Here is a 13,377-nt window from a genome sequence, read left to right as displayed (position 1 = left end):
AGTTAAAAGAGAGAAGTCCATTTTCTCTGTAATGGTTCATCTTGTGTGTCTGTTTGGCTGGGTCATGGCACCCAGCCATTTGGTTAAACACGAGTTCCTATGTTGCTGCGGAGACTTTTTTCAAGATATGATTCATGTTTAAATCGGAGTCACAATGTTGAGTCAAACTGTGGACCCTCCATCGTGTGGATGGGCCTCATCCAACCACATATAAGGCAAAGACTGAAGATTCCCCGAGAAGAAGGTCTCAAGACTGTGGCACAGAAACCTTGCCTGAGTTTCCAGCCTGCTGCCCTGTGGAATTCAAACTCAAACACTGCAGCATCCTCTCTTCCCTGAATTCCCAGCCACTGGCCTGCCCTACAGATCAAACTTTGGACTTGCCAGATCCTAAAAGCCCTGGATGCTGGGAAGGACTGAAGGTCAAATGAGAAGGGGGTGGCAGAGGATGAGATGGTTGGATGGCATCAACGACTCTAGGACATGAGTTTGAACAAACTCTGTTAGACAGTGAAGGACAGGGAAGCCTGCTGTGCTGCAGTCCATGGAGTCACAGAGTCAGACATGACTGAGCAACTGATCAACAACAGTCCTGTGAGCCAGTTCCTTAAAATAAACATCTTTCTCATTTATCTATATAAATATATATTAATATATATATGTGTGTGTTCTCTTTCTCTCCATATGTATATATGCTTCATTTCTCCAGTGAAACAGAATCAACAGGATGTATGTATGTGTGTGTGTGTATATATCTGGGATTTCCCAGGTGGCTCAAGTGGTAAAGAACTCACCTGCCAGTGCAGGAGATGTGGGTTTGATCCCTGGGTCAGGAAGATCCCCTGGAGAAGGAAATGACAACCCACTCCAGTATTTTTGCCTGGAGAATCCCATGCACAGAGGAGCCTGGCGAGCTACAGTCCATGGGGTCGCAGTCAGACATGACTGGGCATGTGTGCATGTATATGTATATCCAACGTCCTATTGATTCTGTGTCTCTAGAGAACTCTGACACATCCTCTGAGCCACATGGGAAGCTCCTACCTAATAGGGCCACAGATACCAGAGGGTGTAGATGTGAATGCAGACTCTGAGACTGCTAAGACCAACTGGGAATTGTATTTGTGCTGTGTGGGGAGTGATGCTGCAAACATCTGGACTGCTACACCCCTCTTTGCATCACTGTGCCGCACAGCCTCCTCACGCCCCTGTCTGGCCCTGTCCGGCCCACTGGGGAAGGCGGGAGGGGCAGCTATCTTTGTAACAGGCAGTATATGGGAAGAGTGTCCGAGACCTGGACACAGGAGATGAGGGGTGGAGCCTAAAGCTGTGACTTCACGCTAGGCATCTCCCTAGTGGCATTTGAGATGCCACAGGTGTACTACTGAGGCCTCAACAAGCATCTCATAAACTCTGATTTTGTGTGAGAGGCAGTGTGGGCCACCGGAGAGCGCTCCTGCAGCTTCTTTTCCATGCGCCAGTCACTAGGTGCTGTGCTAGGTGCTGGAGACAGACACAAAGCTTATGTTCCAGCGTGCAGGAAAAGTGCAATGGAGAAAAATCACCTGGGGATGTAGGAGGTTGCATCTATAACATTACAGACACTCTCTGGGAGACACAGCCATGCAGGGGTCAGAAGCACATGCGCAAAGGCCCTGGGGCAGGAATGTGCCAGGTCTGAAGAATATTAATTGCCCACGAAGCCCTCCCCTCCCTGGCTACTGCAGACCTCCCCCCACACAGCCACAAGAGCTGTCCTCTGTTCCCACGCTCCTTTCCCTCTTCAGGACATCCCTCTTTGCACATCCTGTTTCCTCCACCGAGTGCCCTCCTCCTTTGGGTCTTGGCATATGGAGAGTTTGATCTGACTTCTCAATCCCAGGAAGACCCCATATTATGATCTCATCAACCCCCGGGCTTTTCTTCCAATGCACTTAGATTTTCCTATCAAGTATTATTAGCGTGATCGGCGTGGGAGACTGTTAGCTGAACTCATGGACTGTCTGCTCCAAGGGCCAGAACCCTGCCTGCTCAGTGCATCACCGCGAGACTAAGACCAGCTCAGCGTTTTTGGGTTTTTTGGCCGGGTCAGGTCTTAGTTGCAGCATGCAGGATCTTTTGTTGCAGGGCACGGAATCTCTAGTTGTGGCTCTCAGGCTTATTTGCTCTGCAGCATGTGGGCTCTTAATGGCCCAACCAGGGATCGAACCTGCTTGCGTCCCCTGCATTGCAAGGCGGAATTTTTTTTCTTTCTTTTTTAAAATTTATTTTTAATTGGAGGATAACTGCTTTACAACGTTGTATTGTTTTTTTGTGCAAGGTGGATTCTTAACCACTCGACCACCAGGGATGTCTCCTGCTCAGCATTTAAGATGTTGAAAGCACTTTATAGAAATATTGCTTGAATGAATGAGACAGGCCAAAATCCAGACCCCAGGTGCCCGTTTCCTGTCCATTATCCAACATCACAAGCTGAGGCACTGAGAGCTTCTCCATGGCCTGTTTTCCTGGATTCCTCATAACCAAACCTTTGCAGATGAGTGCTGTCACTGTTTCCACTTTACAGGTGAAGAAAGAGAAGTGTGGATGCATCCAGTAAACTTGCCTGACATCCCCCAGGTACTAACAAGAGTTAGGTTTTCAATGTAGATCTTTTTGGCTTCAGGCCAAGATATCAGCTGCTGCTCTATGCTCTAAGGGCCTCACCTTGGGCTTGGAAAGGCCCAAAGAGCTGATGATACACACTCCATAGAAGCTAATATATTTTCAATTAAAAAAAAATATTTTTAAGGTATCTAGTATGTGGCAGAGGGTGGCACCACACTAGATATCGGGTATTCACTAGGGACTAAAATTGACAACATTGTGCCATTTAAATTGAGGTTAGGGAGACAGATATTAAAGGGGTTACCCAAGAAATGTGAAAGGAAGGAAAAGGAGGTGGTGATCAAAGAGGAGGCAAGGCCAGGGGAGGTGATGAGTCAGTTGAGACCTGAAAAATGAGGAAGAGCAGGCCTGAGAGAAGCAGGGGTAGGGAGTCACAGGCTGTGGGACTTGGCCCCGGGGACCGTTTGTCCAGTTGTGGGGCTAGAAACAACCTATACAGACTCAGAGATGCTTTCAAAATTTAAGAGATGAAGCCTCCTAGTCTCTGGGCCTTCACACTTGGAAAGACACTCTCTTACTGCTTTCATGTCTTGACTCAAATGTCTTCGCAGCGAGTCTTTCCCTAGATGCCCCATTTAAAACTTCCCCGACACTTCACGAGTCCATTTCAACAGTGTATTTTATTCAAGAGTTTTCTTGCCTCGCGCCTGCCTCTCCCACTAAACCATGAGCACCACAGAGACTGAGATTTCTCTGCGGTACTACAGCACCTCAGCCTGGGGCAGGTCAATAGATATCTGCTAAACTAATAGCCCTAGGTAAGTTTTGCGGACAAAGTAGCCACGGTCTCTGCCGCCAGGCTTTGCCGAACGGGCAACGCCATCATCGGAATAGGGATCAAAGCGGTTCATCGACCTGCACTTGGCACAGAGGCCGGCTCTGCTCATCCCCGGCCCAGCCTGTCCGCCTCCTGCCTTCACGCACGACCTTGGAAGCCTCACTTCTGAGTCTCAGGGTCCCTCCGCCACGCTTTCCCCGCAGACCTCTCCACCACCCATCCCATCCCCCAACCTCCCGCTGCCACCTACACCTCCACCACCGCCGCAGTGCCGCCTGCTCTGCGCATGCTCGGCGGCGTTGAGACGCGCGGCGTGCGAGGACGGAGACCACCGCGCGCAGGCGCATGACCGTCCCGCACAGAGTGGGGAGGCGCGTCGGGCGCTCTAGCTCTCTCTGGCCCCACCCACCTCTCCCCGACAGCCCCGGCTAGACGCGCACGCGCGCTAGGAGCGGAAGGGTGGGCGGGCACGCGCACGAGGACGGGCCAGCAGCGGAAGCGAGAGAGGGAGTTCGTGGTGGGGGGAGGGGAGGTGGCGAGTGCGCGCGCAGCGGGGGCGCGGGCAGCGTGGGGGGGCGCCTGAGGCAGGCGGGCGCGCGCGCGAGGCTTACCCTCGCTCGGCGGCGGCGGCGGCGGCGGCTGCGGCTGCTTCTTTGTTTCGTGAGGAGAAGCGAGACGCCCATTCTGCCCCCGGCCCCGCGTGGAGGGGCGGGGGCGGCGCCGGGAAGGCGACGGCGCCAGCGACTCCCGGTAAGGAACGCGGGTCGCGGGGGGAGCGCGGCGCGGGGCTTGGGAGGACGGTTTGAATGGAGCCGGGGCGCCGAGGGGGGAGGGGGCCGCCGGCGCCCGGAGCGGGGCCGGGGTACGGCGGCGCCCGAGGGTCAAGAAGCCTGGCCGGCACCGCGCGCGCGGGGAAGGCCACAGGCAGCGAGGCCTCGGCGACTACAGTATCCGCGGGCCGGCGGGGTGGGGGCCCGGGCCGCGTGGAGGCCGCGCGCCCCCCGCGCGCGCTCTCGCCGGGGTCGCTGGACAAAGCGCGTCGCCCGGTCGGCGGTCCAGGGGCCCACATCCCGGTGTCCGCCGGGGCTGCAACAATAGCCAGGCGTCCGGGCTTTTCTGGTTACGTTCTAACGGGTCCGACTCGAATGTTGCCTTTTGGCGAGGCTGCAGTCGGAGCTCAATAGAAAAAACCCCAGGTGTGTCCAGCGTCGCCCGGACACGAACATTAGCAGCCCCCCTGGGTTAGCCGACCTGAATTTTTATTTTTAAAAAAGTCGCGTCGTTTTAGATTTTCAAGGAAAGGTAAATAACTCTGCTAACCCCTCGCAAGTAGTGACTTGAGAACGTTTGCCCCGAAGCCGGGGGTCGGCAGCAGTGGGGGAGGACGGGGAGAACTGTTTGCTGTTGAAAGCATTGTTTTAGTTTTGCATCCTTTCCCCTTTCTTCCAATCGATTTTCCAGATTAAGGTGTTTTATTAAAACGTGAATCTTTCAGGAGAAGGTGTTTTGTGAAGGTCTTGAAGACACTAGTCTTGATGTTTTTTCCCCCTAATGAATCATTGGGGAAAGTAGGGAATAAGCAGCGAGAGCCACTTCCTAGGAATTTGAAACAAGTTTTCACTTTCAAATGACAGGCCTGATTCGAGTTTGACTCCCGGCTGTTGCTGGTCACTTCGCTGTGTGACAGGAGGCAAATATCTTAATCTTTGGGAACCTCTCAGTGTCCTCATGTGTGAAATGAGAATAATGACACAAATGGAGCTGGTGAAAGCCTGTAAAATGGTTCCTGTCAAGAGGGAAGCCCTATTGTTGTTCAGTCCAATCTCTTCCTTTCTTGTTCAACACATACTTGTTGAGCCCCAACTGGGTGTTTGGTAGTTGGAGGTTGGGTGCGCAGAGGGGCCTGTTCAGTCTTGTAGGGGAACAGGTGGTAAACGTGGGAACAGCTGGAGGCCTGTCATGTGTGAGGAACACAGCTGATGGGTGTGAGTGGTGGGAACCAGACATCAGGGTAGCTGCATGGAAGAGGGGGCCTTTACTCAGGGTTAGGGAGGACCCCCAGGTTGTGTTTGACCACCCGGGACCAGTCGTTGCTCCCCTCTGCTACTTTTGCACATGGTCATCTTGATCCTTTCTTGTGTTAGGAGTTACTCCAGTTTGTAATTACACATCTCTTCTCCAAGGGCCATCAGAGCTGTGTCTGTGTAATCTCCTTTAGTGTACCCTGGCCCAGTGTGTAGTAGGTCCTTTGCGAACATTTGTGGATGAAGGAGGAGGGTATTCTTGAGGATTGAGTAGCCTTGTGTGTGAAGTACTTGGCCCAGGACTTGAGGGTGAGTTGCAGACAATAAATACTAGTTGCTCATGCTGTGTTTTGCTTTGTTTTTTAATTTTTTTCTAAAGCTTTCCAGGCCATTTTCTCCAAACCTCATTCCCCCAACAGTGAGGGTGTGGGGTGGTGGTTAATAGGAGGTGGTGTTATGAAGTGCTAGTTCTGGAATTAGACCTCCTGGATTCACAGTCAACTCTAAATTCTAGTTTGACCTCAAGACACTTAGCAGTAGGTTCCCCCACTTGAGAAACAGATATGACAGCCGTGCCAGCTCAAAGAATTGTTGTGAGGGTTGAAAAGATAGTATGGCAAATGGCTTAACACGCTGCAGAGTCTGGCATGTAATGAGCTCTCAGCTTATCGGAGGTGGTTTTGTTTATATGTATGTATTTGTAAATGAACTGTTCAGAAAACTGAAAATATAAGAGTCATTCTGTATCCCAGAAACCCCAGGTTTGATGTGCAGGTTATATACATTTTCCTAATTTTCTTTAAACTCAATCTATATACAATTATGAAAATAATAAGCGTTCCTCCTCATGCCACTTGAAATCATTTGTGCCCAGCCTTTCACGGGGGCTTCCCTGGTGGCTCAGTGGTAAAGAATCCTCCTACCAATGCAAGAGATGTAGGAGACGTGGATTCAGTCCCTGGGTTGGGAAGGTCCCCTGGAGGAGGGCTTGGCAACCCACTCCGCTATTCTCGCCTGGAGATTCCTGGACAGAGGAGCCTGGTGGGCTACAGTCCATGGGGTCGCAGAGTCGGACACAGTTGGGCGCACATGCCAGCCCTTCAGGAGATGTTGATCTTGCAGGTTTTTTGGGGGGGGGTGTTCATCGTGGGGTGACCTCATCACCCCACCTGCAGCTTTGGTGCAGGGCAGTGCAGTGGTCTCCAGACTTTCTGTCAGTGAAAAGCATGCCAACATAAACACATATTTATTTTTTTAAAACACATAATTTCTTTATATGCCTTTGCTTCTCTTGTGGGCCCTCAAAACATTGGGAGGTAACCGTAGACCAGCTTCCGGTCCTCACTGTTTATCAGATGTGGGAGAAGGGGAGGGACTCAGTGTGTTGGGTGAATATCCCATGAGAACTTTCTGCCAGTGAAGAAACTGAGGTCCAGGCATATTTCACCAGGGCCTCTGGGGTTGAACATCCAAGTCTGACTCCTGGGTTGGCCAGTTTCCCTCTTGTTGCCTCCAAGAAATGGGGTAAGTCCTCAGGAACGACGGTTGATTTTGGCCTGGGTCATCAGGGCTGCCGTGGCTCAGGGGGCATTCAGATTGACCCCAGACAGAGCACAATGTCCATGGCGCCCCCTGGAGTTGTGCAGGAAGTGGCCCACCCACGCATTCCCTGTTTGTATAGGGAACAGGCATGCACCTGCTATGAACTTGGTGCTGCTGGGGCAGGCAAGGACCCTGTCCTCATTCATTCATATCCATCTCCTTATGGAGATGGACCAGCAAAAAGGGCTGGTCCAGTAATAGTACCCAACGTGTACGATTGTTGCAAGGACTAAACAATAGCAAAATGGTGGATGACCAATGTTAAGTGCTTAGGAAAGTGCCTGACACACAAGAGTAAATGGTTTGTCGCTGTTGTTATTTATTTATTAGGATCCCAACAACATCCTAGCGGGTTAAGATACAGAATAGATTTTTGCCCCATTGCAGTAGTTTCATATGTTTTCAAAGTGGTAGAAAAGGAATGGGTGCCTCCATCTCGTCTTTAATAATTTTAAAATGTTGTGCTTTGCAGTTTCACCATACGGCACTGGAAAGAGGGAAGTGTGTTAGGTGGCTTGGATTTTGAAAAACAAAATGTTTTCCGTTTCACATGTCTCCTCGTAACTTAATTGGAACGCTGGAGAATCAAAGGTTTTTTTAAAAAAATAAAAAGAATGCGCAAAACCTACTCTAAAAGGGAAGTAACAGCACGGGAATATTGGTGAGGGGAGGGGTCTGAGGGTGAATCTATGAGAACTGAGTTGAGGTCATGTGAACTCTTGTCTTCCAGGTGTCATCCCTAAGAAGCAGGAAGCTCATCGGTGTGATCGGTGATATCTTCCTGTTTGCTCTTGTGTGCTTAGTCGTCAGTTGTGTCCAACTCTTTGTGACCCCATGGACTGGAGCCCGCCAGGTGCCTCTGTCCATGGAATTTCCCAGGCAGGAATACTGGAGTAGGTTGCCATTTCCTACTCCAGGGGATCTTTCCGACCCAGGGATCGAACCCCCATCTCCGGGAAATTTTTCAGGATATGGATTTGATGGGCATGAGAAAGTAGGCCTCTGCTCATCTTCCTGAGCGGAAAGGGGCTTGGAGCTGCCTCCAGGCGTAGCTGGGTTTCTTGGGGGATTCCGTTTGCCACAGCAGAGGGAGGGGAAGGGTTGTAGCCAATTCCCTCCAATTCCCCTCAGGGAATGGACTTTTCTGCCCTGGCGCCTTCCTGGAAGCCAAGACTGGTTTCCAGAGCTTGGTTTCGGGGCTCCGTTACTTTGCCTAAGGGCCGTGTGTTCATTTTTGTGTGTGGACACTTGTAACCGGGAGCAGTCTGAGTTTTGCTCACTGTGAAGTCTACCAGCTCCTGGAGTGTGACAAAGAGGAAGGTCTTTCCCATTGAGGACCTGCTATAGAGCCCGGGGGGTTGTACTCAATATTTTGGCATAGCCCATAGGGGAAAAGAATCTGAAAAGGGTTATGTACAAATATCACTGTGTTGTACACCTAAAGCTAACACATGGTAAATCAACTAGACTGCAATTTAAAAAAAAAAGAGGATGGGCTTTAACGTGGCTCCCTGGGGTGGTGTAAGTTCTCCTTTCACTGGCAAGTCATGCCCCGCTGGTTCAGGAAGCAGGTGGCCGTGTGGCAGTTGCTGCCTCACCTGGTACTGTGAGAGACGGAAGGGGGCAGGGTTTGCCCCAAAAGCCTCAGTATAGTTGGAGGGAGGATGTCTTTTGTGCCCATGGCTACACTGATGCGCAGGGGGCTCCTCCGTGCACCCTGGGAGCCGCTTCTGGCCCTGATGCTCTCCGAGCACACATTGGACCGCAGCCTGGACTCCTGGCGCCTCCTCAGAATAGCCCCTGGAGGCCCTCACCTCTGGAGTGCTCTCTCTGCTGCACTTGGTGCTCCGCTGGACGCTCCTCCTCCTGTTTTCTGTTCTTCAGCCAGCATCAGTGTTCCAGTGCTGGTTGCCCCCAGGGAAGGGGCACTTTTTGTATTTCTTTTGTTTGATAATTCTTTTTATTTATTCATGGCTGTGCTGAGTCTTCATTGCTTCTCAGTCTTAGTTTTCCAGTTGCAGTAAGCAGGGGCGACTCTTTAGTTGCAGCGCACGGACTTCTCATTGCCGTGGCTCCCCTTGTTGTGTAGCACAGGCTTTAGGTGTGTGGGCTTAAGTAGTTGCAGCACGTTGGCACAGTGGTTGCAGCTCCTGGGCTCTAGCGCACTGGCTCAGTAATTGTGTTGCACAGGGTTAGTTGCTCTGTGGCATGTGGGGTCTTCCTGGACCAGGGATGGAACCCACGTCTCCTGTATTGGCAGGTGGACTCTTGTGCCACCAGGAAAGCCCCTTATATTTCAAATGGCATGGCATGGCATGTGCTAGCTGAGGCCCTCCGGGTCACTTTGGTCATCCCTGTCTCCTCTTATTCTCTCACTCTCACATCCATTCCATCTGCCGGTTCAGAAGAATCTTCTAAAACCATCATCAGACCATGTCACTGCCTTACCTGGAATATACCAGTAGTTTCCCATTGCACCTTGGGTGGACTTCTACTTCCTCACCCCTGCCCTCGAGGCCTGTGATCTGTGCCCTTCACCCATCTCTGATCTCGTCTGTGGCCTCCCCCTTCTCACCTGCTCTTCTCCTTCAGGGTCCCACCCCAGGGCCTTTGTAGCTGCTGGTCCTGTGCCTGCCCACAGCCACCGGCTCCCATTGCACTCCAGATTTTCTGCTCAGATGTGTCCCCATCACTGAGACTGTCCTGGCCACCGTGATTGGAAGCGCGCCTCCCATCAGCCTGACTGTTAATCCTACTTGATGATGCACAGCGCTTCCACCCACTAGCAACGTTGTGTCCTGTTTATTTGTGTCACTCAGTCGTCAGTCCCACCAGGCAGAGACTTTGTTCTCTGCTGCATGCCCAGTCCCTGGAACCCAGTTCAGGGTGAGTTTGTTCTCCCCAGGTGTTTGGAGGTGGCCTGTCACAACACTGCCACAAGTGGCGGTTGGAGGTGCCACACTTGGATTTTGTGCGTCCCTCTTGTAGGGGAATTTCTCTTCAGCCATCTCCAGGAGTCACAGGTAACGCTCAGTGTTGAGTACAGAGCAGGTCTCACAGCAGACTCAGTGGTGGTCCTGCTGTTCATCCAGTGGGGCTCGGTCAGCATTAACAGAGGTGAGGAGGAGAGTCTACCCAGGTTTCAGAGGTGGAGCAGGGTCAGGACTGAAGCTGAAGCTCCAGTACTTTGGCCACCTGATGCAAAGAGCTGACTCATTGGAAAAGACCCTGATGCTGGGAATGATTGAGGGCAGGAGAAGAGGGCGACAGAGGATGATGGTTGGGTGGCGTCATCAACTCAGTGGATGTGAGTCTGAGCAAACTCCCGGAGATAATGAAGGACAAGGAAGCCTCGTGTGCTATAGTCCATGGGGTCGAAAAGAGTTGGAGACGACTGAGCGACTGAACAAGGGTCAGGACAGAGCTGTAAAGCTTGTTATGGTTACTTGATGCTTATTTATGTTGGGGTCACCTGGAGTCTGCTGTGCTAAGTCGTGTCTAACTTTGCAACCCCATGGACTGTAACCCGCCAGGATCCTCTATCCATGGAATTTTCCAGGCTAGAACACTGGAGTGGGTTGCCATTTCCTCCTCCAGGGCACATGGAGTCTGGGTCATAGTAAAGAGTTGTAGATAGGCAGTGTTTGTGTTCTGGAAGGTAGACCGTTTTATCTCCCTGCCAGGTTAGAGCTTGAACTCCCTGAGGGCCTGGTTGCCTTCCTGTCTCCTGCCATGTTATAAGTGGGGAGGTGCTCTTCAGTGGTTTTCAAATGAATGAAATACTTAAGGGCGGAGTGGGAGGGGGAGGATTCCAGTGAATCAAATGATGTATAATTCCCAGTGCTAAAAATAATACTGGGTAACAATTTGGCATGTCTGCCTCTTAGGTAGACCTGAGAAGGCATTGTAATTTATCATCATCAGGACATGATTTTTTAGTTTCTGAAATGTATTCTCTTTTAAATGCAGGGCAAGGTTTTGCTACTTAATTATGTTGCAAGGATAGTGTTTGCCACAGAATAGCCAGCTTCTGGGCTCAGGAATGTGCTATTTCCATGGGGTCCCTGAAACCACAGGTGCCCTGACCCATGTCCTTGCTGGTTTGAGGACTGCTGCACCCCACAGCCTCAGGTCAAGTGTGGAGGGTTTTATTAGTTGTGGAGTATCTAGGGGAAGTCTCATTTTGTAGTTTAAATGTGACGAATGAGGCTGGATTTGCTGAAGCCACCCGGCCAAGCCGCTTTGAACTCTCTCTCAGCTCTGAGTCATGACTTGACTGCCATGGAGCTGCTGCTGAAATGTGTCTTCACATTTCTCCATGCCCCAGAAACAAATAGCAGCTATCCTGCAAAATGGGAAAAAAAACACCTTAACTGATCATCTCAGTAAACAGATTTCAGAGGGTCCCTATCACCCCTTAGCAGCCTATCCTGCTGTAGTGGTCAGCCACCATGATCCTTTTAAGAGAAACCATGGTCCTTAGAAGAGAAGCACTAAGGCTGGTATGAAAGAAGAAATGAGATCTCTGATACTGAAGCAGTCTGGTTCCACATCTGAACATCAGCACAGCAATTTTGGTGAAGTTGAAAGTAGATGGAAAATAACACAGTTTCCAAATGCTTTCATCGTCCTTGTTTATTTCCCCAGAGACACTTCCTGGGCATCTTTTCTGGGTGTTGACTTCCCATGTATTTTGTCTGACCTAGGCTTTTTTTTTTCCCTCTTTAAAAAGTGTATGTGTGTTTAAATCCTGTTTACAGAAGTAATAGATGGTTAAAACAAACACACACAAAGAAAGTACTCCAGAAGTCTGTGATGTGGAACGTGTTAAGTTCCCCATCACACGCCTCCATAGAGAGCCACTGGCAGTTTGGTGCATGTTTTCTTGGGGCTAACTTCTATGCTTGGATTAACATGAGGAAATTGTTATTCTTAGCAAAACGGTGCTCAGGCCTACACTCCTAACTTTGACGGTACCTTCTTCCCCCGCTTCATTTTGGACCATCTCCGTATACGTATGTACAGTGCTACCTCATTCTTTTTTTTTTTTTTTTAAACTTATTCATTTATTTATGTATTTCGGTTTTGATTGCCTGGTTTGATTTGCTGGGTTTTGATTACCTCGCACACCCTTTCTCCAGTTGCAAGCAGAAGCTATTTTCTAGTTGCAGTGCACAGGCTTCCCACTGCAGTGGTTTCTCTTGTTGCGAAACACAGGCTCTAGGCACATGGGCTTCAGTGGTTGCAGCGCTTGGGCTTAACAGTCCCATGGCAGGTGGGGTCTTAGTTTCCTGACCAGGGATTGAACCCATTGCCTCGCATTGGCAGGCAGGTGGACCTCCAAAGTTCTACAGTCAGCCAAGGGAAGGAGCCTCTCCGTGATTTCTTTGCGGCTGATGTGTCCTCAGTAATAGTCACTGCTGCTGCTGCTAAGTCCCTTCAGTCGTGTTCGACTCTGTGCGACACCGTAGACAGCAGCCCACCAGGCTCCCCCGTCCCTGGGATTCTCCAGGCAAGAACACCGGAGTGGTTGCCATTTCCTTCTCCAATGCATGAAACTAAAAAGTGAAAGTGCAGTCGCTCAGTCGTGTCCGACTCTTAGCGACCCCATGGACTGCAGCCCACAGGCTCCTCCGTCCATGGGATTTGCCAGGCAAGAGTACTGGAGTGGGGTGCCATTGCCGTCTCCGATAATAGTGACTAGTAATAGTTACACAGAAGCAAAACATAATTCCCCTGAATTTTGAAATATTCCTTTCTTTCTATATCTCCATGACCTTGAAGCAGTTAAGGAAAACCTGCTTTCTCTCTTCACAGTACTTTTGACACCAAACATGTTTTTTTTCCCCACACCAAATAGTTCTCCAGGTTTGTGTGGACACCATTCGGGTGTCCTGCAGTTCATTTGAATTCTGACACTAACCACGAGTTAGTGGAAACCTCACGGGTTAGGGGTTCAGTCCCACGAGAATAATGCCCCTTCAGATGCCAGTGGCAAGTAGTGAGTGGGTTTCCAGGTTATCCACACTCCTGTCCAGCTTGGTTACAAACAGGGATTCCCCTGATGCCTTTGTCCAGTTTGGTAATTTGCTGCTGCTGCTGCTGTTGTCTAACTGCTAAGTAGTGTCCGATTCTTTGTGATCCTATGGACTGTAGCCCCCAGGCTCCTCTGTCCACAGGATTTCCTAGGCAAGAATAGTGCAGTGGGTTGCCATTTCCTTCTCCAGGGAATCTTACTTATTTTTACCAGTTTATAAAGGCTACAGATGAACAGCCAGCAGAAGAGATACGTAAAGTGAGGTCCAG

General features: G+C 50.5%; 2 protein-coding genes across 19 annotated transcripts in view; one reads left to right on the top strand and one right to left on the bottom strand.

The window, feature by feature from the left end:
* LOC122440402 (basic proline-rich protein-like) overlaps nt 1-4,574 on the bottom strand; it is a 43,822-nt gene extending 39,248 nt beyond the window's left edge. For 9 of the 10 annotated variants that reach the window (XR_006269099.1, XM_043466600.1, XM_043466597.1 and 6 more), the window contains exon 1: nt 4,057-4,200. Coding sequence is in view for 1 of the 10 variants with exons in the window: in XM_043466615.1 (XP_043322550.1) it covers nt 4,057-4,514 (458 nt within the window). In the remaining 9 variants the exon portion in view is untranslated. Of the gene's footprint in view, nt 1-4,056 lie in introns of all 10 variants that reach the window. The other variant, XM_043466615.1, reaches the window with a different exon arrangement.
* Nucleotides 4,054-13,377, top strand: part of SMARCA4 (SWI/SNF related, matrix associated, actin dependent regulator of chromatin, subfamily a, member 4) — a 91,023-nt gene continuing 81,699 nt past the window's right edge. For 7 of the 9 annotated variants that reach the window (XM_043466596.1, XM_043466594.1, XM_043466593.1 and 4 more), the window contains exon 1: nt 4,054-4,195. The gene's annotated coding sequence lies outside the window, so the exon portion shown is untranslated. The remainder of the gene's footprint in view (nt 4,196-13,377) is intronic. The other 2 variants (XM_043466595.1, XM_043466588.1) reach the window with 1 other exon arrangement.

The sequence above is a fragment of the Cervus canadensis genome, chromosome 4 (assembly GCF_019320065.1).
Source record: "Cervus canadensis isolate Bull #8, Minnesota chromosome 4, ASM1932006v1, whole genome shotgun sequence".
Lineage (NCBI taxonomy): Eukaryota > Metazoa > Chordata > Mammalia > Artiodactyla > Cervidae > Cervus > Cervus canadensis.
This window is presented reverse-complemented; position numbering and strand designations above follow the sequence as displayed.